General features: G+C 54.2%; 1 protein-coding gene across 2 annotated transcripts in view; it reads left to right on the forward strand.

The window, feature by feature from the left end:
* The window catches only part of Lamc3 (laminin subunit gamma 3), a 56350-nt gene that overhangs the window by 14333 nt on the left and 19600 nt on the right, over positions 1-22417 (forward strand). For both annotated transcript variants that reach the window (XM_021654630.2, XM_021654706.2), the window contains exons 4-17: positions 1229-1395; positions 3458-3646; positions 3727-3844; positions 6670-6768; positions 9991-10127; positions 11079-11189; positions 12370-12562; positions 12704-12822; positions 14544-14768; positions 16259-16447; positions 18214-18459; positions 19276-19429; positions 19964-20106; positions 20558-20736. In XM_021654630.2, coding sequence (XP_021510305.2) covers positions 1229-1395; positions 3458-3646; positions 3727-3844; positions 6670-6768; positions 9991-10127; positions 11079-11189; positions 12370-12562; positions 12704-12822; positions 14544-14768; positions 16259-16447; positions 18214-18459; positions 19276-19429; positions 19964-20106; positions 20558-20736 — 2269 coding nt within the window. The remainder of the gene's footprint in view (positions 1-1228; positions 1396-3457; positions 3647-3726; positions 3845-6669; positions 6769-9990; positions 10128-11078; positions 11190-12369; positions 12563-12703; positions 12823-14543; positions 14769-16258; positions 16448-18213; positions 18460-19275; positions 19430-19963; positions 20107-20557; positions 20737-22417) is intronic.

Raw genomic sequence — 22417 nt, forward strand, 5'->3', positions numbered from 1 at the left:
ACCCATCTCTGCCCCCTGAGGACAGAGGGTGGGACTTTGGGGAGCCAGGATGAGCTCTGCCCTTTAATGTCTGACACCGCTGTGCCCTAAGCCTGCTTCATCATCTGTGACGCTGGGAATAAAGTCCCTCACACCTCCAAAGACTCTATTGAGGTCTGGAGCTATTTTCTGTGTCTGGGATCATCCTAAAGCAAAGCAGGGATGAGGCCATGGTGGCCATACAGGGTTGGTCCCTGTCCAGCTACATTGCTTACCTCCCAGAACACTCGTTGCTTTTGCTGAGTTCACACATCCCTGTTAGTGTCATGGGAATATGAGCTCAAGGCTTTCCACCAAGGCTCAGACTCTGCGGACTTCCTGGGAGCTTCGCCCTGCATAGGGCACTTCTTTCTTGCCCTTTTTGACACAATTGCAGAATTATCTGAGGTGACCTCGGCCCGCTAAGGATTGACCCTGTGACCACTTCCCTCCCCCACCCAAGAGTCTGAGTTCATGTCTCCCTGAGTCCCAAGTCCCCCTGAGTTGGGGCCCTGCCCTGGCAGAGTCCTTCTGTGGCAGATACTAGCTGGTAGCCACGGACAGCCTTCCAGGCCTCAGTTTCCCAGTCTGCTCAAAGCAGGTCACAGGAGGCTGACAAAAATAGGTGTGCTGGTTGTTTAGCATTCTGTCAAGAAGACACATGCTAGGGTCATTTGCAAAGAGGAAACCTCAACTGAAAAAAAAAATCTCCATCAGGCCGGCCTGTAGGCAAATCTCCGAGACATTTTCTTGATTAATGATTGCTCTGTGAGTATGCAGGCAACTGTGGGCCGTGACACCTCTGGGCAGGCGGTCCTGGATTGTATAAGAGAACAGGCTGGAGCCCGTGGAGGGCAAGCCTGTAGGTGGCATTCCTTCATGGCCCCTGCTTCAGTTCCTGCCCTGAGTTCCTGCCCTGACCTCCCTTCATAACGGACTGTGAGAGGGAGGAGTAAATATGAAATAAACCCCTTCCTCCCCAAGTTGCTTTAGGTCATGATGTTTATCGCAGCAATAGAAAGCAAACTGGGACAGCAAGGGTCATTCCATATAGCATTTGGGGACCCCAGGGCTCTCCTTATCACCCCCCCAACATATGTAGTCGGGGTTTGGAATGCACATATTTGCCCTGCAACCAAGGAGTGCCCTCGATTTCCTCAGTGTCCGTGGCCACTGGCTCCAGACCCCTCCCTCCTGGTGCTTTCTTCAGGTGCAAATGCAACGGTCACGCCAGTGAGTGCAGCCCCAACGAGGCTGGTCAGCTGGCCTGCCACTGCCAGCACAACACCACGGGTGTGGACTGCGAGCGTTGTCTACCCTTCTTCCAGGACCGTCCCTGGGCCCGGGGCACCGCAGAGGATGCCAACGAGTGTCTGCGTGAGTGTCTCTCGGGCAGCAGGCCCTGAGGCGAATGATGCTGGCTGGGGACCAATCCCAAAAACCTCTTGGTGGTGGCCGCTCCTGGGTGGGCCTGGCATGCCGTGTGGGGTCCTCGGCTGGGAAGAAGAGACCAAGGGATGCTTCGGGGAGCGCTTGAACCTCGGTCCTCCCTCACAAGTCCACCCAGAGAGGCGCCTATGGTGGAGGGGTAGGAAGGTCCTTAACCCTTTGTTTTAACTGTCCTAACCCTGGTAGCTAATGAAATCCAGTCCCCCACCCCCTCCCCCACCCCCACCCACAGGGTTCTGACCCGCCCACCCCAGCCTTTCCCACGGTCCCCCACCGTCCCTCACAGTTGCCAGCAGTCCTTTGATGTCCCAGCTGTGTGTGGTGTGGCCCTGCCTGCCTAACCTCAGACACACTGGTGAGGGCGGGAAGGGGCCCTAGAACCTTCTACAGGGACAGGGAGAGGGCGGCCTTCCCAGTGTGTGCTCCAGCCACTCCGTCATCCCACCTTCCCCGGTCCGGTCCCTCTGGCTCCACAGTCCTCTGCTCCCCTCGGGCTTCACCAGCCTCAGGAGTCCACGCAGCCTCCCAGCTTCTCCTGGGCTCGGGGCACGGTCTGCCAGAGCTGGGGTGGGAAGGAGACAGCTTTTCCGTGGACAGACAGCTTTCTCCTGTCTGCAGGAGCTGCCCCAGGGGCCAACACAGTCCTATTGAGTTCCTCTTGGCTTGCTGGCCTGCCTCCCCCAGGGAAGGCATGCTGGTTCCCTGCTTGGGCCAAATCTGTGCCTGTCTGTACACGGCAGGGGTGGCGAGGGCCAGACTGGCCTCCGTGCTGTGCCCTTACCCGCATGGTCAAATTTCCGTCCTTCCAGTCACCAGCCTGGAAGGTGGTGACCTTTTACCCCTGACTCCCAGCCCAGACAGCCCCTGAGCCCCAAATTCTTCCCCTTTCACATCTCTGCAGCCCTCTCCTCTGGGTGCCTGCATCCTCCTCCACCTGTTAAGTGTCTGAAGAGTGCAAACTCAGTTACATCCCTCCCCTAATCATACCCCCATGCCTCCTCCCTGCAGCTCCAGGCTCCCAGCCTCCAGGCCCCTCTGTTCCCCATTGCCATCACACACCACTTATCTGACAGTATCTCCGCCCTGCCCATCACACAGCATGTTTCCTGCAGCCAGCCTCTAGGTATACACACACCAAAGAGAAGCGCTTCCCTGTTCCAGACTGTCTCCTCCCGACTAGGATATGCTTCCTGCTCCATCATCTTCCTGTCTTCTAACAGGACCCCCCCCCCCCCACCTCCCTGCAGCCACCCTCTGACTTCCTCCAGGAAAACATTGTTTTGGAGTATTTATTAATGGAACCCACCTATTTCTTTGCTTTGTTTATTTTCATTTCATGTGCATTGGTGTTTCACTGACCTTGAGTCACAGACAGTTGTGGGCTGCCGTGTGGGTGCTGGGAATTGAACCTAGGACCTCTGGAAGAGCAGTTGGGTGCTCTTAGCTCCTGAGCTATCTCCCCAGCCACAACCACCCAGTTCTTAAAGAGCATCTTGTTTGAGAATATCAGCATGGCTGGGCTCTGTGCACTCCGACAAGCTGAGGCTGAATGATGTCTGGCCCTTGGTTTTAGTCATTTCTCTCGTTGATATGACAAAATGCCCGACAAAAGTAGTATAAGAAAGGAAAGGTTTGTTCTGGCTCTTGGGTCAATAAGTCCCCTCATGGTGGGGCCGTGATGGCTGCCGCAGCATGAGGCAGCTGGCCAAGTGTACCTGCAGCCAAGAAGCAGACAGATGAATGAAGTGACAAGCTTGCTTTCAAGCTCCTTTTGTGAACCCCAGCCCAGGGAATAGTGGGGTTGAATCCACGTTTAAGCTGGGTCTTGCTACCTCAGCCCTGCAGAGAAACCGCTGAGAGGTTTGTGTCCTCGGTGACTCTGGATCCTGTCAGGTGGACAGACTGACCAAGCACAGCCATCTCTGAGCTGCCTGCTCTGGAGAACACAGCCCCCCAGCCACTCACACATACAACCCTCTGCTTCTCACAGCCTGCAACTGCAGTGGCCACTCTGAGGAGTGCACGTTTGACAGGGAGCTCTTCCGGAGCACGGGCCACGGCGGGCACTGTCGCCACTGCCGTGACCACACCGCCGGGCCGCACTGTGAGCGCTGCGAGGGGAGCTATTACAGATGGAGCACGAGGATGCCGTGCCAACCCTGTGACTGCCACCCAGCAGGTGAGTGGCCCCAGCTCTGCCCTTCCTCGGCTCCCACCCTCTGCTCCTTCCAGCTCCACCGCCCTGTCCCTCCTCCCCAGGCTCCGTGAGTCTGCAGTGTGACCACTCAGGCACCTGTACCTGCAAGCCCACGGTGACGGGTTGGAAGTGTGACCTCTGCCTGCCTGGGTTCCACTCACTCAGCGAGGGGGGCTGCAGGTGAGCGTGCGGGGACAGGGGGGTCTGTGTTAACTGGGCTGTGTGTTTGGGACAAATAAGGCGCAGAAGGAACAGAATCCTAACCCTAACCCTAACCCTAACCCTAGCCCTTGATCATTGATCATAGGGTTAGGATTCTGTCCCCTCCTTTGCATCCTCGCCTAACATTTCCTCACCCTGGAGCTACTGGGCCCCAGTGTTAAGGGAAACAGAGCTGGAGACACAGGAAGAACTAACCAGCCCGTGGGGGTGGGGGTGGGGAGAGACCTGAGAGGCCCATTTGACGGGAGAGGGACAGAGCCTGAGGCCTGATGAGTGAGACACAGAGACATTCCAAACTGGGGGTACACTCCAACCCCTCGCCCCAGATCTGCCTCTGGATACTTCCCATGTCCTACAGCCAAGGCTGAGGTAAGGGCCAGGTGAGACTCATGTCTGGAAGAAGGGCCTGGTGCAGAGAGAGCCTTGAGGGAGGCGAGGGATGCTGTGAGCAGGGAGGCCCAGGCAGGTGTCTGTGTCAGGCTGGAAGAGGCTTTGGCAGGAGAAGGGCTGGCCCTGGTGGGGGAAGAAGGAGACAGGCAGATTCCGGAGCCCACATTTGTGGTGACAGAAGACTGAGGAGGAGGAAGGGAAGGGGGCTGGTCCTTATGGCAGAGGGCCAGGTGGAAGCCAGGCAGGGAGCCAGGCATTATATTCGTGTTTGGAGTGCATGCTACCTGCTTATGAGGAGACAGACCAGCAATCTGCCACAGGCTGGATCCTAGAAGAGGGGCCAGACGAATATACCGGCGGTCCATGGTGGAATCCACAGAAACCGGGGCTGCAGACAAATTCAGAAGCACTCTGTGGGGTATAGTCTTAAGAGAGAGCCTAGGCCAGCCTCGAAATCACCGCATAGCCAAGAACGCCCTCTTGCCGGAGCTAAAATGTGCACCGCCCAGGCCAGTTTTGTGCGGTGCTGGGGATTGAAGTCATTGCTTCATGCATGCTAGACAAATTCCCTACTGTCTCCTAGAAGCGCTTTTAAGTGGCTTGTCACAGCTGAGGAGATAGCTCAGTTGGCAAAGTGTTTGTTCTGCAAGTGTGAGGATGTGAGCTCGGATCCCAGGGGACCGCAGGAATACCACAAATGCTGCGTGTAATGGTGAGCGTCTGGAACTCCGGCGCTGAGGGCTGGGAAAGCCGGCAAAGACAAGCTGGCCGCAGGAGCTTGCTGGCCAACCAGTCTTGCCGAATTGGTGGCCTCCATGTTCAGTTCGAAACCCTGTCTGGGGCTGGAGAGATGGCTCAGTGGTTAAGAGGACTGGCTGCTCTTCCAGAGGACCCGGGTTCAATTCCCAGCACCCACATGGCAGCTCGCAACTGTCTGTAACTCCTGTTCCAAGAGATTTGACACCCTCACACAGATAAATATACAAGCAAAACACTGATAAGTATTAAAAAAATTAAAATAAGTAATTAAAAAGATAAGATGAACACAGGAAGTCGGGCAGTGATGACGTGCACATTCAGGAGGCAGAGGCAGGCTGATCTCTGAGCTCTAGGCCAGCCTGGTCTTCAGAACAAGTTCTAGAACAGCCAGGGCTACACAGAGAAATTCTGTCTCAAAATACCTAAATAAATAAAGTGGAATACAAGAAACCTAACTTTAACCTATGACCTACACAAACACACACACACACACACACACACACACACACACTCCTATAATCATATGTACATACACAGGAAAGAAAAAAATAAAACAAGTGGACTTGGCTTTGCTGACAACAGTGTCCCCACCCACACATTTGGAAGGCAGGAGAGCTTGCTGAGTAGACAGTGGCACAGAAAACCCACTAAGGCCATGGCAGGGCTCGGTGGTGGAGTAAGTGCCTGCCAAGCATGCAGAAGGCCCTGGATTCCATCCCAGCCCAACAAAAAACAACCCTCCCCCCAGATCTGCCTCTGGATGTCCTACCTGGTCTTGGGACCTTCGCACACATCATTCCTCTCCCCCAGAGCACGTCCCTTCTTCCATCACTGCCTCCTCACCTGTATCACACACGGTCACACACGGTTACCCATTCTGTGGTCCTCAGCTGAGGCACTGTCCCCCTGAGAAGTGTCCTGTTCTTCCGTTCCCTCTCAGTCTCCAAGGCTGGGCCAGATACAACTCTGCTGCCTCACCACTGTCCATCTATCCCCTTCACAGCAGGACAAGGGCTGCCTTTCTGTCTGTCCGTCAGTCTGTCCTCCCTGGATTCGGGGATCCGTGAGGACAGGAACCACATCTTACCAGATGAGGTGTGGGTGACAGATGGAGGAGTGAGTTTAAATGGATGGGCTGATGGAAAGATAAGTGGATGGGTGGATGGCTAGAGGGGAACAGATGGATGAACGGATGGTTAAGTGGATGGGTAGATGCATGAGAGAATGGGTGGATGGGAAGCTAAGGGACAGAAGGATGAAGAAACAGGTGGATGGATGGGCAGACGCACTGATGGAGGGACAGGTGGATGGCTGCTAAGCAAGAGCAGGGTGATGGATGGACAGATGCACCAATGGCAGGGTGGGTACATAGGTGGATGTTGGGAGATGGCAAGTGATAGCAAGAGTGGTGGGTGGAAGGATGCACCATGGGAGGGATGGGCAGTGGGCCGGGTCGTCACCGCATGGGCACTTCCTGCTCCAGTGGGACCAGTGGAGCCAGGCACGGTCTCCTGGCCAATCCTATCCTGCTCTTTTCAGGAGCAGGGAAGGGCGTGAAGGTTTCTCCTGAGGAAAGGGTGGTATCCCCACTATGGAGTTGCTCGGTGGACATGTGTTTTCTGTTTCTTTGGCAGACCCTGTACCTGCAATGTCGCTGGCAGCTTGGGCCCCTGTGACCCCCGCAGTGGGCACTGTCCCTGCAAAGAGAACGTGGAAGGCAGCCTGTGTGACAGGTGGGTGTGCTGACCTACACAGAGCTACCAGAAATGATCTTGGGTATCTGTGGTGAGGCACCAGAGCTGTGTGGTAAGGATAGAGTGTTGTTGTGATTTTAAAAATGGCTGTTGGGCTAGTTATTGTTCTTATTAGCCATAAGATTATGATAGCGATATTATCTAACCCGCTATCACAAAGAATAAGACACTGACACCTGTTAGATTTTATACTTGCCTTATTTACCTTGGGCCAGGCAGATACTCCTACCAACACTGTCTAAATCACCTCACCATCCATCTCCCAGCCCCCATCCAGTGCCATCCACCTCAATCCTCCTCAACCTTTCTCCCTTTCAGCCATAATCCCACGGTACTTGCTTATATTCTTCACCTGGGCTCTTTTCACGCCACTATTGGAGTTTTCCTCCCAGCCCCATGAGGTTTCTTCTACGGGCTAACTCATCTTGTGTGCTCCTTCTTCCTCTCTTCCTGTCTGTCTGTCCCATGATTCTCATGAATCTTCCACCCTCAAAAGCCCTGGAAGCTAGCCACGCCTACCTGATTCTGCCCTGCCCAAGTATAGTCCCTTAATGAACCAATCAGGTATAATGTTTTAGGCAGGTTTACACAAACAAGGATGGGTGTATCCAGATCTTGGGTGCCAGTAATTAGCATTAGACCAACCTCCAGCAGGAGAGGCAGGGCATGGTCCTCCAAGACTTGGGCAAGACTGTCACCCCACATTCTTTCTGAAACTCCAGGATCCTGCTGCCCAGGGTGCTCCCCAAAGGCCCTGTGGGCACTGCTTATACCCTGACCCAACACCACGAATGGTTTCTTAGCTGAGGAAATGCAGTATTGCTTCAAGATCAGAATCCTGAAAAGAAAGCTCTAGAAAGATAGGAAGAGCTTGTCTAATTCAGGAATCAGGAATACCTGATTCCATATTTCAGCTCTTTTGCGCATGGCAGACATCATTAATGGAACACAACAATCTTAACCTCAGAGCCTTCTCAATGCCTTGCTCCAAGAAGCCCCTACCGACTGAGCCAAGAATCATCCCTGCCCTGTGTGAAAGGGATACGGGAGCTAATCTGCTGGAAATCCCAAAGCTGGAACAATTTGAATAACAAAATTAATAAAGACGAGATTGCATTATAACCCTAAGAACAGGGCAGTTATCCATAACGCAAGTAGATGACCGGACAAATAGATAAGGACAGTGGGCAAATCTCCCTTCAGAACTCTACATGATAAAGAAGGGTGTGGCGGGAAATCAGGTTAGAAGTCGCAGCGTAGCAATGATTTCCCTGATAGGCATTCCAACAGCTGGAATGAATGCTGGTGTTCGTGGGAAACAGGCATTTGCAGAGCCTCAAGACCCAGCCCTGGAAACAGTTACTAATTACAGTGGTGCCTTTCAAGCATGCTGCAAGCAGGTTCTTTGATACTCTCCCTTCTTGGAAGGCTTAGGGGTTTTTGTTGTTTTGTGGGGCTTTATGTTTTGTTTTTGAGACATTTTCTCTTTGTGTAGCCTAGGTCGCCCCGACACTTTAAGATCTGCCTGCCTCTGCCTCCTGAGAGCTGGGATTCATTGCTGTGCTACCACTCCTGGCCCTCAGGTGGGCTGAAAATGACCTTGAACCCCTGGTCCTCCTGCCTTCACCTCTGGATTACTGGGGTTACTGGTGGGCACCACATGCCTGGCTAGTGTGCTGTTCTGCCCAGTTCATGAACCCCAAAAGACCAGAAATAAATAGACTCCACTGTAAATACATGAGGTTCTTTTTATTGTAAATTACAAGCTGCAGCTTGGGCCCATACCCCCACCGCTGAAGCGGTGGGAGCCGAGCGCCCTGTGCTCAGGTTAGTTGGGTGATATATAGATTTTGGTCCCTCCCAGCATGCCCGAGGCAGGGGCAATTCCTGCCTGGCAAGCATCTATTGGTCAAAATGCTACATTTTGAATTGATTGACTATAGGAAGGTCCCCAGACCATTAATGACCTGGTGTCCCTCCCTAGGGGGATGGGCCAGTTTCCTAACAACTGTAACTCTAGTGGTGGGGAAAGAATGCTGTAAGGTGGTCCTTCCCATCAGGGCATTCCTGGACTTCTCCACCCACCTAGTTCAGGCCTTAATAATAGCTGCTAATTTTTAATCTTTTGGTCTCTCAGTGCCACTCCTAATGACTATAGTGCAGCAACTTTTACCGTGGGCAACACGGGAGCCAGGAGATGGTGATTCAGCTAATGTCACCTGGGAGGCTGAGACAGGAAGGTTATCAAGAGTCCAAGGCCACGGCAGAATATAAAATAAGACCTTGTCACAAAAACAAAAAGCAAGGGGCCTGGAAGGATAGCTCAGCAGTTGAAAGAAGTCCTCTGCTTCTTTTCCAGAGGACCTGGGTTCAATTTCCAGCACCCACAACCATCTGAAACTCCAGTTCCAGGGAATTCAACACTCTCTCTGGACTCTCTGGCACCAGACATACACATGGTATACAAACATGCATGCAAGCAAAACACTCATACATATAAAAAAATTTTTAATTAAAACTTTCTCTAAAAAAGCAAAACAAGCCGGGCATGGTGGTGCTCACCTTTAATCCCAGTGTTACGGGAGGCAGAGGCAGGCAGATCACTGTGAGTTCAAAACCAGCCTGGTCTACAGAGTCAAGGCCAGCCAAGGCTACACAGAGAAACCACGTCTCCAAAAATCAAAACAAACAACAAAACCCAAAGCCTGTTGCGGTGATGTACACACCTTTAGTGTCAGCACTCAGGAGAGGCAGGAAGATCTCTGTGAGTTCGAGGCCAATCTTATCCAGGAGGTACATTGCGAGACCCTGTCTCAAACAAACAAACAGACACCACAGAAATGAAAGTGTCAAGATCACAAGAGAGGAGATGTTTACAAATCAGAGGACACAGGACACAGCTAAATGCAATGTCAGGTCCTGGAGCAGGGAGACCAGCTAATGAGAAAAGAAACCCTGACGCAGCCTGGCTCTTGTTAAGCTTAGGCAGTGCGGATCCCTTGGCTTCAAGGCCGTGTATCAAGCAGCAGAGACACCAAACAGGCAGGCATGGGATTGTCTGTCCTGTCTGGGCAACTTGTGATTCTGAAAAATAAAAATAAGGATGTTTTCTTAAGTGTCCCCAGGATTCCGAATCATCTAGCTGAATCCTGGTCCTGTCCGGTCCCAGCTCGGACACGTGATCCATCCTGACTCTTACAGATGCCGCCCTGGGACCTTTAACCTGCAGCCCCACAACCCGGCCGGCTGCAGCAGCTGCTTCTGTTACGGCCACTCCAAGGTGTGCACCCCTGCTGCCGGGTTCCAGGCACACCACATCCTCTCAGACTTCCGCCATGGTGAGCAGTGCTCAGGGGGTGCCCTCCAAGGGGTGGCTCTTTGCCCTGGCTGGGAGTCTCTCTTTGGAAGCTGTAGTGGGGACAGCGACAGCCCTTCCACCATGCCTTCTTTAGAAAAATGCCCTACGGCACGCAGCCTTGGCGGGTAGAGCGTGAAGGGGAGTCCGAGGGCACCTGCCTGCTCCCCCTGGGCTCCTGACTCAGGGGCCACCCTTCCAGCCTTCAGAACTTCGTCCTCAGGGTGGCACTGGAGAGCTGGTTGCTGCAGGCCCCCTGGGTCCTGTAGGACAACCTCCATTAATCCCCAGGACAGCTAGCCTCCTTAGCATATCTGAGTCCCAGCTCAGACTCCTGGCCTTCACATACTAAGCACCTGCTGTTTGCCAGGCACTGCCGAGCTCCACATTCCAGGCTAGCTCAGCATCCTTGTAGGCAGGTGTCCTCATTCCCATTTACGGACCAGATCCCGGGTCTGTCTGAGATTGGCTGTGGCTGCCGTGACTGTGTCTTCAGAACAGAAAGGGCCTAACTGCAACCCCTCAGAGCCAGTGTGCCCAGCCATACTCCTTGGAACGTTCCTCCACCCCTCGGAGTTGAGAGTCTGAGGACTGGTCCTTGGGCATGGATTCCAGACGTCCAGATACAGAGGCCGTGCGCCCTCTGCTGGACATCACACAGAAAGCAGGACAGCGCCTGGCAGTGGCTGACCAGAATCTAGCCTGGGCCTGTCTTCTGAATCCAAAGAGAATAAAGGGAGGGCTCAATGGGTAGAGTTCTTGCCAATCATGCACAGAGCTTTTCTGGAACATGGAGCCGTGATCACACCTCAGGAAACAGGGTCTCATGGAACCCAGCCTGGCCTCCTACCTCAGAGCCCTGCTGGACTTGTCGCTGGAGGCCAGCGTTTGGGCCCCTCGCTGTTGGGGTGAATACTCTGTGTTTGATGTTTAGGAGCTGATGGCTGGCGGGTCAGAAGCACGGAGGTGTCAGAGCGTCCTCTGCAGTGGAACCGGAGTGGGATCCTTCTGGGCCCGGAAGGAGAGGAGGAACTCTTGGCACCAGGTAGGTGACAATCCCACTCGTCACCTGTGAGTTCTAAAGACAGGTTCATTTCAGCTCACGTGCCTGTTCAAGGTCAAGGTGCACACCTGGTAGGAGCCAGGACGGTGTCGATGCAGCCCTGGGGTGCACAAGGCATAGCCCCCCCGGATTCAACCACGGGGACCCCATCCTAGCCATTCCACCTCATCCCAGCCGCCTCCCAGAGACCCCCAGCCTAACACTACACCTCTTAATCCCGTACTAGAGGGGCTCTGTTTCAACACAAGTTTAGGGGTGCCAGGGAAACAGGTGCCGCGAGTGGCCTTGACTTCAGTGGCTGAGAACACACACATTCGTTCTCTCGATCTTTCAGAAACCTCAAGCATGGAATGGGCGTCACGGGGCTGTGTTCCTTCCTGAGGCTCAGGAGCAGGGACCGTGTCTCCCTTCCACGACTCTCACCCTCCCCCACCTTCAGGGCGAAAATGTCTTTCTTACAACCACAGCTGACATCCCCCTCTTTCTCCCTGGAGACTCCCTTGGGTACTACTGGATAATCCAATAGACCTCCGCTAGTCCACAGCCAGGGACCAACGCTCTCACTCCCACCTGCAGTCCTAATCCTTTTTGTCAAACTGCCTCTGTAGAGACCCCAGGGGTTATGCCTGGGGACACCTTTGAATGCTGCAATTCTTCAGTCAGCCCACAGCATAAGCAAAGTCATCAAAATACCACAAGTGTGTGTGTGTGTGTGTGTGTGTGTGTGTGTGTGTGATTCATGTTCGCATGTGAGTGGGCACAGTGCATGTATGGATGCAAGCCCATGTGGAGGCCAGAAGTCGATGTCAGGAACCATCCTCCATCCCTCTTCCACCTTGTTCGCTGAGGCAGGTGCCTCAGTCAAACCCAGAGCTTGCTGATGCGGCCACACCGGCCGGCTTGCTCTGTCTAGAGTTCTCCCAGCCCCATTTCCTAAGGCTGGGATTACAGCGGGCCGCCATGCTGGTGCAGCGTTTACACGGGCTCCGGGAATCCAGGCTGCGGGTCCCTCACTCTTGCATCAAGCCCTTTAAGCACCTTCCATCTCCCCAGCTCCGGCCTGGGATTTTCTTCCCGCTGCGTGTGCACCTTGTTTGGGTGTTTAACAGTCGAATCAAGTTAAGCATACGGAGATTCCAAAGCCTGCCCCTCTTCCCTTCAGAGAAGTTCCTGGGAGACCAGAGGCTCAGCTATGGACAGCCAGTCGTACTGACCCTCCAAGTGCCCCCTGGGGCCTCCCCACCTCCTGTGCAGCTGAGGCTGGAGGGGGCAGGTTTGACCGCGGCTCTGAGGCCCTCCAGGCCACCCAGCCCTCAGGACACCAGGCAGCCAGGACAAGTTCAGCTCTGGTTCCTGTAAGTGGCCTCCCTTGTCCTGAGAGATGGGAGTTGGATGGGTAGGCAGAGTGGTCTCTGAGGGCTGGGCTCACCGGCGAGGCTCCCCAGGAACCCAGGCTCTTGGCACCACCTGTCCCACTGACTTCCTGTCCATCACAGCCTGCAGGAGACCTCTGAGGACACAGAGCCCCCGCTGCCCACCTTCCACTTCCAGCGCCTGCTTGCCAGTCTGACTGCTCTGCGCATCCGGACCAGCGGCCAAGGCCCGGGTCATGCTGGTCAGTATGAGAATACACCCTCTCAGAACGTGGGTCCTGGTGCTGCACTGTCTGTGGAGTCCTCACAACATGGCCTCCGAGACTGAGAAATCAGGACACTTGCACAAGGCAGCAGAGCTGTGTCTGAGGATAGAGGCGGGGGGCTGTGCTGCAGGAACAGGACGTCCTGGAGGACAACTCTAGGGAGCGGGTACCTGATCCTTAACAGAATCCAGCATTGCCCCATCCCTCCACTGCAGCTGTCTTTTGGCACTGCTCCCTCTGCTGGACAATAGTGGCACTGCATCTCTACCACATCACAGGTTCTAAATTCACCCAATTGCTTTGAAGATTTCTTTTTTTTTTTTTTTAAAGATTTATTATTTATACAGCATTATACCTGCATCTACGCCTGCCTGCCTGACAGAAGAGGGCACCAGATCACATTATAGATGGCTGTGAGCCACTATGTGGTTGCTGGGAATTGAAATCAGGACCTTTGGAAGAACATACAGTGCTCTTAACCTCTGAGCCATCTCTCGAGCCCCCTGAAGATTTCTTTATTTTTATTTTATGTGCGTTGGTGTTTGACTGCACGTATGTCTATGTGAGAGTGTCAGATCCTCTGAAACAGGAGTTACAGACAGTTGTGAGCTGCCATGTGGCTTCTGGGAATTCTTGCTGGTCTTGAACTCCTGATCTTCCTACCTCTGATTCCCAAGGGCTGGAATTGCAGGTGCCCCACTATCTAACCTTGCCTGGTCTGGAAGCTGATGTACACCAGGCTGACTTAAAAAGTGTTAAACTCATGTGCTATCACGCCCAGCAAATCTTAAAAGATGTATGATATTTATTTAGTTGTGCGTACATATATTTCTGGGCACGCATTGCTGCATGTACCATGTGTGTGGAGGGCACACGACAACTCATGGGAGAGAGAAATTTGAACTCACGTCATCCTGCTTGGCAGCTTGGGCTCCTTACCTGCTGAGCCATCTTGCTGGCTCCAAGCATGGACATCTTGCAGCCTCTCTGTCTGCTCCTGCCTCTGGGATTAAAATCAAGGCTTTGCACATGCTAAGTGTACATTCTGAGCTCCACACAGCTCCTTATCTATTTCTTGATTTAAAAACCAAGTGTTTGGGGCTGGAGAGATGGCTCAGAGGTTAAGAACACTGGCTGTTCTTCCTAAAGGTCCTGAGTTCAATTCCCAGCAACCACATGGTGGCTCACAAGCATCCATAGTGAGATCTGGTGCCCTCTTCTGGCGTGCAGGCAGAACACTGCATAAATAATTAGTAAGACTTTTAAAAAGTAAAAATAAAAATCAAGTGTTTCCTTTATCCTTTTTTTTTTTTCTTTTGAGACACGTTTTCTCTGTGTAGCCTTGGCTGTCTTAGGCTCACTTTAGAGACCAGGCTGGTCTCAAACTCACAGAGATCTGCCTGCCTCTGCCTCCCTGAGTGCTGGGGTTACAAGCGTGTACCACCGTGCCCCATAATTGCCCTTGAGTTTTTGACTATTGTTTTTAAAATTATACTTGAAGCCTGGCATAGATTAATGCCTGTAATCCCAGCATTTAGGACGATAAGGCCAGAGGATTGCAAGTTTGAAGACCACACAGGTCATACGGCAAGACCCTGTCTCAAAAAACAAGCAAGAACACTAGTTGGCTCACAGGCTGCTCAGGAGGTGTTGGGTGGCCATGTATGTAGGTCTCCCCTTCTCTTCTCATTCCTCAGGCCCAGTGTTCTTGTACGAGGTCTGGCTCACGTCGGCCCGGCCCCAGAGAGGGCTCGCCCCGCCGGCCCCTTGGGTGGAGGCCTGCCTGTGTCCCCAGGGATACACAGGCCAGTTCTGCGAATTCTGTGCTCCGGGATACAAAAGAGAGACACCTCTTGGGGGTCCCTACACCAGCTGCGTCCCCTGCACCTGCAACCATCACGGCACCTGTGATCCCAGCACAGGTGAGTCCCCAGAGCCCATGGCAAGGCTGTCTGGGCCATGCGGGCCCAGTGAGATGAGAACTGGCCCTCACAGACGGCCCTTGGGGGGACACAGGTACTGGCCTGTCCTTGTCCTGTCCCCTGGGCTTCTTTTATTGTAACAAAAGGCCTGACTGGTACCTAGGTATCAGGGACTATGTGTATCTGCCGAGGCCTTCAGCCAGCCTCTCTGTGGGCACCAGCCCACTGCCACCCCACTGGCCTTGAGAGGGACTCATCAGGGCCTTGCTACCTAGCAGATGCTGTGAGAAAAGGCAGAGAGATTATCAGCACAGACAGTGACAGAAGGAAGACATTCAGAAAGTCGTATAGCCAGTAGCTCATGGGTGTCAACCCACAGCCACAAGCCAGCTAGCCTCGCTGCTTCATGGCTGTGGCCTTGGGAAAGCCACTTCCCTCCCTGAACCTCCATTTATACAGTACAGGCAGTGATAGTGTGCACACAGCCCAGGCTGTGGAGACAAGGTCACATGAAGGTCTGGTATTGTCCGGAGGTTTTTTGTTTTTTTTTTTTTTTTTTAAAGAGCTTTGCTTTGCACTAAAGCTCAGGGATAGCTCAGGTAAGCTGTGGGATCTCTTCCTGAGAGAGGCAGATTTAGGAAGGAATGAAATAGTGCGGTCCCCTTCCTCCGTGGTGTTGGCCTCCATCCTTGACCCCTGCAGACACCCGAGTGGCATATTCTCCATTACTGTCCCATTCTCCAGGATAGGGGCCTGAGGTGTGGGGTGGCCTCATGACCAGTGGGTAGCAGGGCCACACTCCCAACAGCTTGGGGCAGGGGTGCAGTCCAATAGAGCTATTTCCCATACCTATACAGGAGTATGAACCTCACTGAGGGTTGTCACATGACCAGGAGGCGCTAGGGGACAGACACAGTCTTCTCCACCTCAGTATCACACGCCTTTCACCCTGCTGCCTCCCCAGAACAGACGGGGTCTCTGATACACAGAGCATCATTCACCTGTCCTGTGCCTGGCAGGCGTCACCAATTGAGCCTAGATAAGGCCATGTAATCCTTTCCCACATAATGATCCCTGAGGCCCTTAGTGAGGAAACAGAATGGTCTCATGAGATGGAACTGATTTTTCACCCCCACCAAGCCCTTGACTTTGCCACAACTTTCTACTCCATCCATGTAGCCTGTATTCCCATACCACCCTCCAAGACAGGGATTTGAGGTGCAGGGTGCCCACACAGCCAGTAGGTGGCAGAGCTGCGCCTCCTACCCACCGAGGAGATGGTTTTTCCAGCTCACACGCGTGATCCCAGACAGTGAGGCTCACCTGGACAATTTCTCCCCATCCCCTGCTGCTTCTACCTCAGGTTTTCACCAGTCTACCCGGATGTTAAAGGGTCGCAGCATCAGGAAGGTTGAGAACCGCTGCTCCTGGAGGGGATGGAGTGGGGGGTCTGGGGTGCGGTGGTGAACAGGCACTGTCTTGCTCCTTAGGGATCTGCCTGTGTGGCCACCACACTGAGGGCCCTTCCTGTGAGCGCTGCATGCCAGGTTTCTATGGAAACGCCTTCTCAGGCCACGCCGATGACTGCCAACCCTGTCCATGCCCCGGCCAATCAGCCTGCACAACCATCCCAGACAGTGGCGAGGTGGTGTGCACTCACTGTCCTGCTGGTCAGAGAGGTGAGCGGGTGTGCTCTATCCCTAGAAAGACCAAGCCTGATGCCCTGATCCTTCCCCGGCTCTAGTGGAGGTATCCAGGTTTGGGGTATGGGTGGGAAAGAGCCTGGTCCAAGCCAGACTTCTGGTGACAAAGTGTCCTTGTCAAGGCCCCAGTATGCTGAGAGTCGCTGCAGACCCGGGCCTTGGCCGTATATAACCTTGAAAGGCTCATATGTGGGCGTTTAGAGCTGGACTCGTGGCTTGGGATGAAGCCAGAGGACCTTGGGATCCTCACTGCAAAGGTAGAAAACCCCAACACAGAAGTTTTACTGTTTCAAAGGAAGGCTTGGCTCGTGAAGTGATGCCGAATAAGCCGGCTGACCTGAGGCTGAGACTCAGAGCCCGAGAAAAAGCTGGGCGCGGTGGCGCTTCTGTACTGTCAGCTCTCAGGATAGGGCAGAGACAGAACTTCCTGGGAGCTTGCTGGCTAGATGGCAGTCCAAGGCCGACCTCTGACTTCGTGCCCACACATGCATGCACATACATGTGCATGTGTACACACACACAGGTCTTGTCAGCTCTCAGTCTCTCAGGTAGCACAAGGAAAACAGCCTCCCCATTCCCAGATTCTGCTGCAGCCTCTCCCTGCTGCCGGACTCCCGCTCTCCTCAGAGGTGCATTTAACAGCATTTGAGATGACTGCACACCCCACAAAGTCACCCACTTAAAGTGGACAATTAAATGGCTATTGGCCTATTACATCATTAATTTTGTATTATAAGAAACCTATATCATAAAGCTGTCCTCCTTGACCATCGTTTTAAGCATGTGATTCATCGGCCTCAGGGGCCCTGGCATCTTCCGTTCCAGTGAGCCCTGTGGCCGCTGAACTCTTGTTTAATGCTCCCCGCTCTCAACACTATTTGACTGCGTTTCAGACGCTGACTCTTTGGGATCTCCACTATGTAGAAGCATGTGTTGTCCTTCTGTGTCATTTTGCATCTGGCTGCATGTAGGGTTACTGTCTGCACTGAGTGCTTTTATGGGCTGTCCTGCTCTGACCTGTTCTGGAAGCAGCCTCCTGCCCTCCAGAGCCCCACGGTTGGGTGGACTCTATCAGGGAACACAGGACCTGGTGTGTGTAGGTGAATCCCTCAGCTGGGCTCTGCTCCCACGCCGGCATCACCTTCTCCTTCATTTCTAACCTTTTCCCGTTGTCTGACCCCACTGTGCCTCCCTGTGCTTTCATAAGCGAGTGAATCCCAAACAGTGAGGAAGAGTAGGTGCGACATTCCTGAGGGAGGTCACCAGGGGAGCGGTTGCCTCTCCTAGAGGGAGCCACCCCGGGAGAGCCTGGGGTGGCTTACAGAGCAGGGATTTCTGCCAGCCTCTTTACCCACATACCCAGGGCCTTGAGGGAGAGTGGCATGCAGCTTGTCTGGACATCTGAGTTGGTGTCCAAGTGATGGTGAGAAAGATGCTCTTGATGCTGGCGAAGGTGGGAAGGATGAAGGCGAATCCTGTGGCGCCTGCTCCTGCTGAGCACCCAGAAGTCAGTGCTTTGGGGGAGCAGCAGAGCTGTCCTCACCACAGAAGAAAGGAGCCTGGAATCAGAGAGTTGCAATGGCTTGCCCGGGGCCACACTGCCAGCAGTGTGCTCTAGGAACTGACTGCAGGCCAGCTTGAGCCATGGCCGCCCGCTCAGCCTCACCCAGAGGAGCGATAGCTATATAACACAGTCTGAGTGCAGCTGGCCAGAGAGCCAAACCTGCTCCTTCCGTACACAGGACGACGCTGTGAGAACTGTGAAGATGGCTTTTTTGGGGATCCTCTCGGGCTCTCCGGAACTCCCCAGCCCTGCCGCCGGTGCCGGTGCAGCGGGAACGTGGATCTCAATGCTGTGGGCAACTGTGATCCTCATTCTGGCCACTGCTTGCGCTGTCTGTACAACACAACAGGGGCCCACTGCGAGCACTGCCAGGAGGGTTTCTACGGGAGTGCCTTGGCCACAAGGCCCGCGGACAAATGTGCTCGTGGGTATCCAAATCCCATACCCACGAGGGTAAGGCATGGGAGCCACTGTCCTCACCCCCCATGCAGGACCCAGACAGGATGGCTGAGGAGGCTACCGTATCAGCTGTCCCCTCTGCTCGGCTGGGCAGCCCTAAGCAGGTCTCTCGCCTTCTCTGTCCTCTAGAAGGCACTAGGACAGTCCTGACAGCTCATCAGCTCTGATCCCACATTGATAATTCAGCACTTTCCTCATAGCCGCTGTTAACACATGAGGCTGATGCAGGGAAGGTGAGGCCACGATTCTCCCTCATCTGACGCCCTCCCCCCGCCTGAGTTGCACTCAGCCTTATGCCTGTCGGGGGCCACAGCCTGCATCTGCTGAATCAGGCTCCTGGAAGTCCTGCCTCAGCAGCTCAGCTTTCACCCTGACCCAATGTCCTCAGAGCCCTTCCCCACATGGCACCCTGCACAGTTCCCTGTCCTGGGTGGAGCCCCCTTCAGGAAACCCCACGCTGGCATCAACGAGCATGCTCTGTTGTGGTTCCCGGGAGAGCCAAAGTGTGTGGTCCCAGATACGGCTGCCAGGCCCTGCTGTGGTCAGCGGCTACGTCTCTGGCCCTCTCTCCAGCCTGCAGGCTTGAGGCACCCTCAGGGGAATATTTACAGCCCCAATCTTCTGGGCCGGCCCACCAAAGACACAGCAAACGGGCTGAGGCTTGAGCTTGCCCCTCAAGCCTTTTCCGGGAGGGTTTCAGGAACCTGGCCTGACTGAGGGTCATCGCTGGGCTCCGTTGGCATCTCAGCTTCCACTCAATATCCTTTCCTGCAACTCCCAGCCTGCAGCTGCGACCTGAGGGGTTCAGTCCGTGGGAAGACGTCCTGCGACCAGGGGACCGGCCAGTGTGCCTGCCTGCCTCATGTCACCGGGAGGGACTGCAGCCGCTGCAGCCCCGGCTTCTATGACCTCCAGTCTGGGAGGGGCTGCCAGAGGTAGGGGGTGAGGCTGGGAGTGCCCTCAGTGTCTTGCCGGGGGGTGGGAGGGAAGGCACCATGGAGCTCTGGGGATGGCCTTTGCCTAGAATGCGCCATCTCAGATCCATTCCCAGGACTACGGTACCCTTTACCAAAGGGTACAAAGGCTCAGTCTCTTGGAATCAGACTCATGGCTCTGCCAGCCCAGGAGACTGGCCAAGAATGGGCAAGGGCTGGCCAGGCAGGCAGGCAGCTTGTTTGGTCTGGTTCTCCTCTCGGTGACGCCTATCACTGGACCACAGCAGTGCCTGAGACGCATGTGTCAGCCGCAGAGGATGACTCCAGCAGGGAAGGCTGAAGGAAGTGACTGACCATCCTTCTGCAGAGCCTGGGAGCCCTTAGCATGGGATTCCCACAGTGACTTGCCAGATCTGTAGATCTGTGCCCATGGCTTTATTATTTTTTTCTTCTGTGTCCTGTGTGACTTGTGTCCTATGAGAGGCTGGGTTAAGAGATGGCGGGATCCAGCCTCATGCTTGCTTCTTGTTGTAGCTGTAAATGTCACCCACTCGGCTCCTTGGAGAACAAGTGCCACCCCCAGACCGGCCAGTGCCCCTGCCGACCCGGCGTCACAGGCCAAGCCTGTGACAGATGCCAGCTGGGTTTCTTTGGCTTCTCCATCAAGGGCTGCCGGGGTGAGCAACTGGGTTCTAGTGGCCTGTGGGAGGGCGGGGCCGAGGCCTCTTGCTGGAGGTGACCCACAGAAGCAGGTACAGTAGGAAAGGCGGTGGCAGATGCTGGGCCTTGAGAACCCACAGCGCAGGAATGTGAGCGGTGGCACCTCTAACGTGACCTCTGAACCCTGTGTGTCCGCAGACATCATGTCACATGTGAGCCAAGGTTTCTTCAGTTGAACAGCTAGCGCTTTGGCAGCTCTGGGTCCCTGGGAACAGTGCAATTAAGTGAGGCTCAAGGCTCGGTTGCCGACTCTAATGTTTTGGTCATTCTCTGGCGTGGAGCCCTGGAGTCTGCATTTGGGGATGCTCGGGGGTTGTGGGGATTTCCGGGTTGGCCATGAGAATTTGGGGGGTGGGAGATGAGTAGGAGATCACCGTCAGGTCCCCAGAGCTGGCTGCTGTCCTCCAGACTGCCGGTGTTCCCCACTGGGTTCTGCCTCCTCCCAGTGCCGTGAGAACAGTACATGTGTGTGCCGGCCCGGCTTCATGGGCTACAAGTGTGACCGCTGCCAGGACAATTTCTTCCTCGTGGATGGTGGCACGGGCTGCCAAGAGTGTCCAACCTGCTATGCCCTAGTGAAGGAGGCGGTAAGTTGCCATGCCGAGACTGCCCCACCTTCAGCTTCATTTCACAGCTCCATGGAATACCAGCTCCATGCTGTGGCTTGTGTTCCCACTGGCCACTGGCTTCTGAGTTCACCCAGCTTCCTCATTCCAATCCACCTAGCCCTCACCTCTTCACCCTGTCCTAGGTGAACCCGAGGTGGCTCTTGTCACAGCCCTTCCTAACCTCCCAGGGCCAAGGTCATACCCCATCCCCACCCCACCCCGCCTAAGACAGGGTTTCTCTGTGTAGCTCTGGCTGTCCTGGACTTGCTTTGTAGACCAGGCTGGCCTCAAACTCAGAGATCCACCTGCCTCCGCCTTGGTGAGTGCTGGGATTGCAGGCATGCACCACTGAGCCCAGCCAAGGTCATACTTGTCCAGCTCAGGGGGATGAGGTGATGGACTGCCCTTGGAGCAGCACAAACATCATTTCAAGTGGAAAATGGAGTTGGAGTCAGAGCTTGGAGCCTGAGGGATCCCACGGGGACCCTGCCTCATTAGTTGTCTTGTCCAGGGAGTTGACAACCTTGTAAGATTTAATGTCCTACTAGGTCCAGTGTTCAAGCCTCCTGGGCCCAGTGTGGCTCTGAGAGTATACAGTGATGTTGGAGAAAGTGGAGAAAGTCCACTTTATAGCTGAGCTCTAGCTATAAACCCATGAGGCAAGCAAGCCAAGGCCGCTTGTATTTCTACAGGACAGCATGCATTTTGCACCACTGGGTAAACCAAGCTACCACATGGCCTCCCCCTGCCTAGGACAGTTTTGTTTACTTCCAAATGAATTCATAACCCATTTGCCATGGAGAAAGGCACAGAAAGTCTAGGGTCTGTCTGAGCACTGGGAGCTTTGGGCCGAAGGGCAGAGCTTGGGACCTGGCCCTCTGCTTAGTGTGGTTGCAAAGCGCACTGAGCCATGGCAGGCACTCACGTCGAAGCTGGCTCCAGCTACACATACCATATGCAACCGCTGTGCACATGGATGAGAGTGTGGGCTCGACATAGTACATGCTGGCAGCATGTGCCCATAAGGCCCACACTGTGTGCCAAGCCCCAGAGACACAGTGCACAGGAGAGACACAACATGCATAGGGGTTACTAAAGAGCTTACCGTACAAACTCAAGGACCTGAGTCTGGTCCCGGGAACCATGAGAAAAGGGCACACAACAGCATCAAAGGCTGGGAAGGCAGAGGCAACCAGATCCCTTTGGCTTGCTGGCCAGTCAGCAGAGCCTTCTTGATGAGGCTCTCATCAGGGAAGGATACTGTTTAGAAACAAACAAACAAATAGAAAAGTAGGTGATATGTAAACAGGAACAATGTCCAGGGTTAACCTTTGACCTCCACACATATATGTATATACACATGCACCTCTCTATGCAAGCATGGACACATACAAGCACATATACATACATGCCCTCATGCACACAAATCTTTACGGAGCGCCTTTTCTCTCCCGCTATGCTTCCCTCAATAGGACAGGGGTGCGGCTGGCGAGGTGTCAGCAGGTGCTAGGCTATAAGAAGGGAAGAAGCTGATGAAGTTGGGTGGGCAAGATAGGTCCTTGGGGTTGGTGAGCCCTTAGCACGGAGGCACGTGTAGGACTGGAAAGACTGACCCAGGCAGAAGCCAAGGGTCATGCACAGCACCTCATCCGGCCTTCCT

The sequence above is a fragment of the Meriones unguiculatus genome, chromosome 8 (assembly GCF_030254825.1).
Source record: "Meriones unguiculatus strain TT.TT164.6M chromosome 8, Bangor_MerUng_6.1, whole genome shotgun sequence".
Lineage (NCBI taxonomy): Eukaryota > Metazoa > Chordata > Mammalia > Rodentia > Muridae > Meriones > Meriones unguiculatus.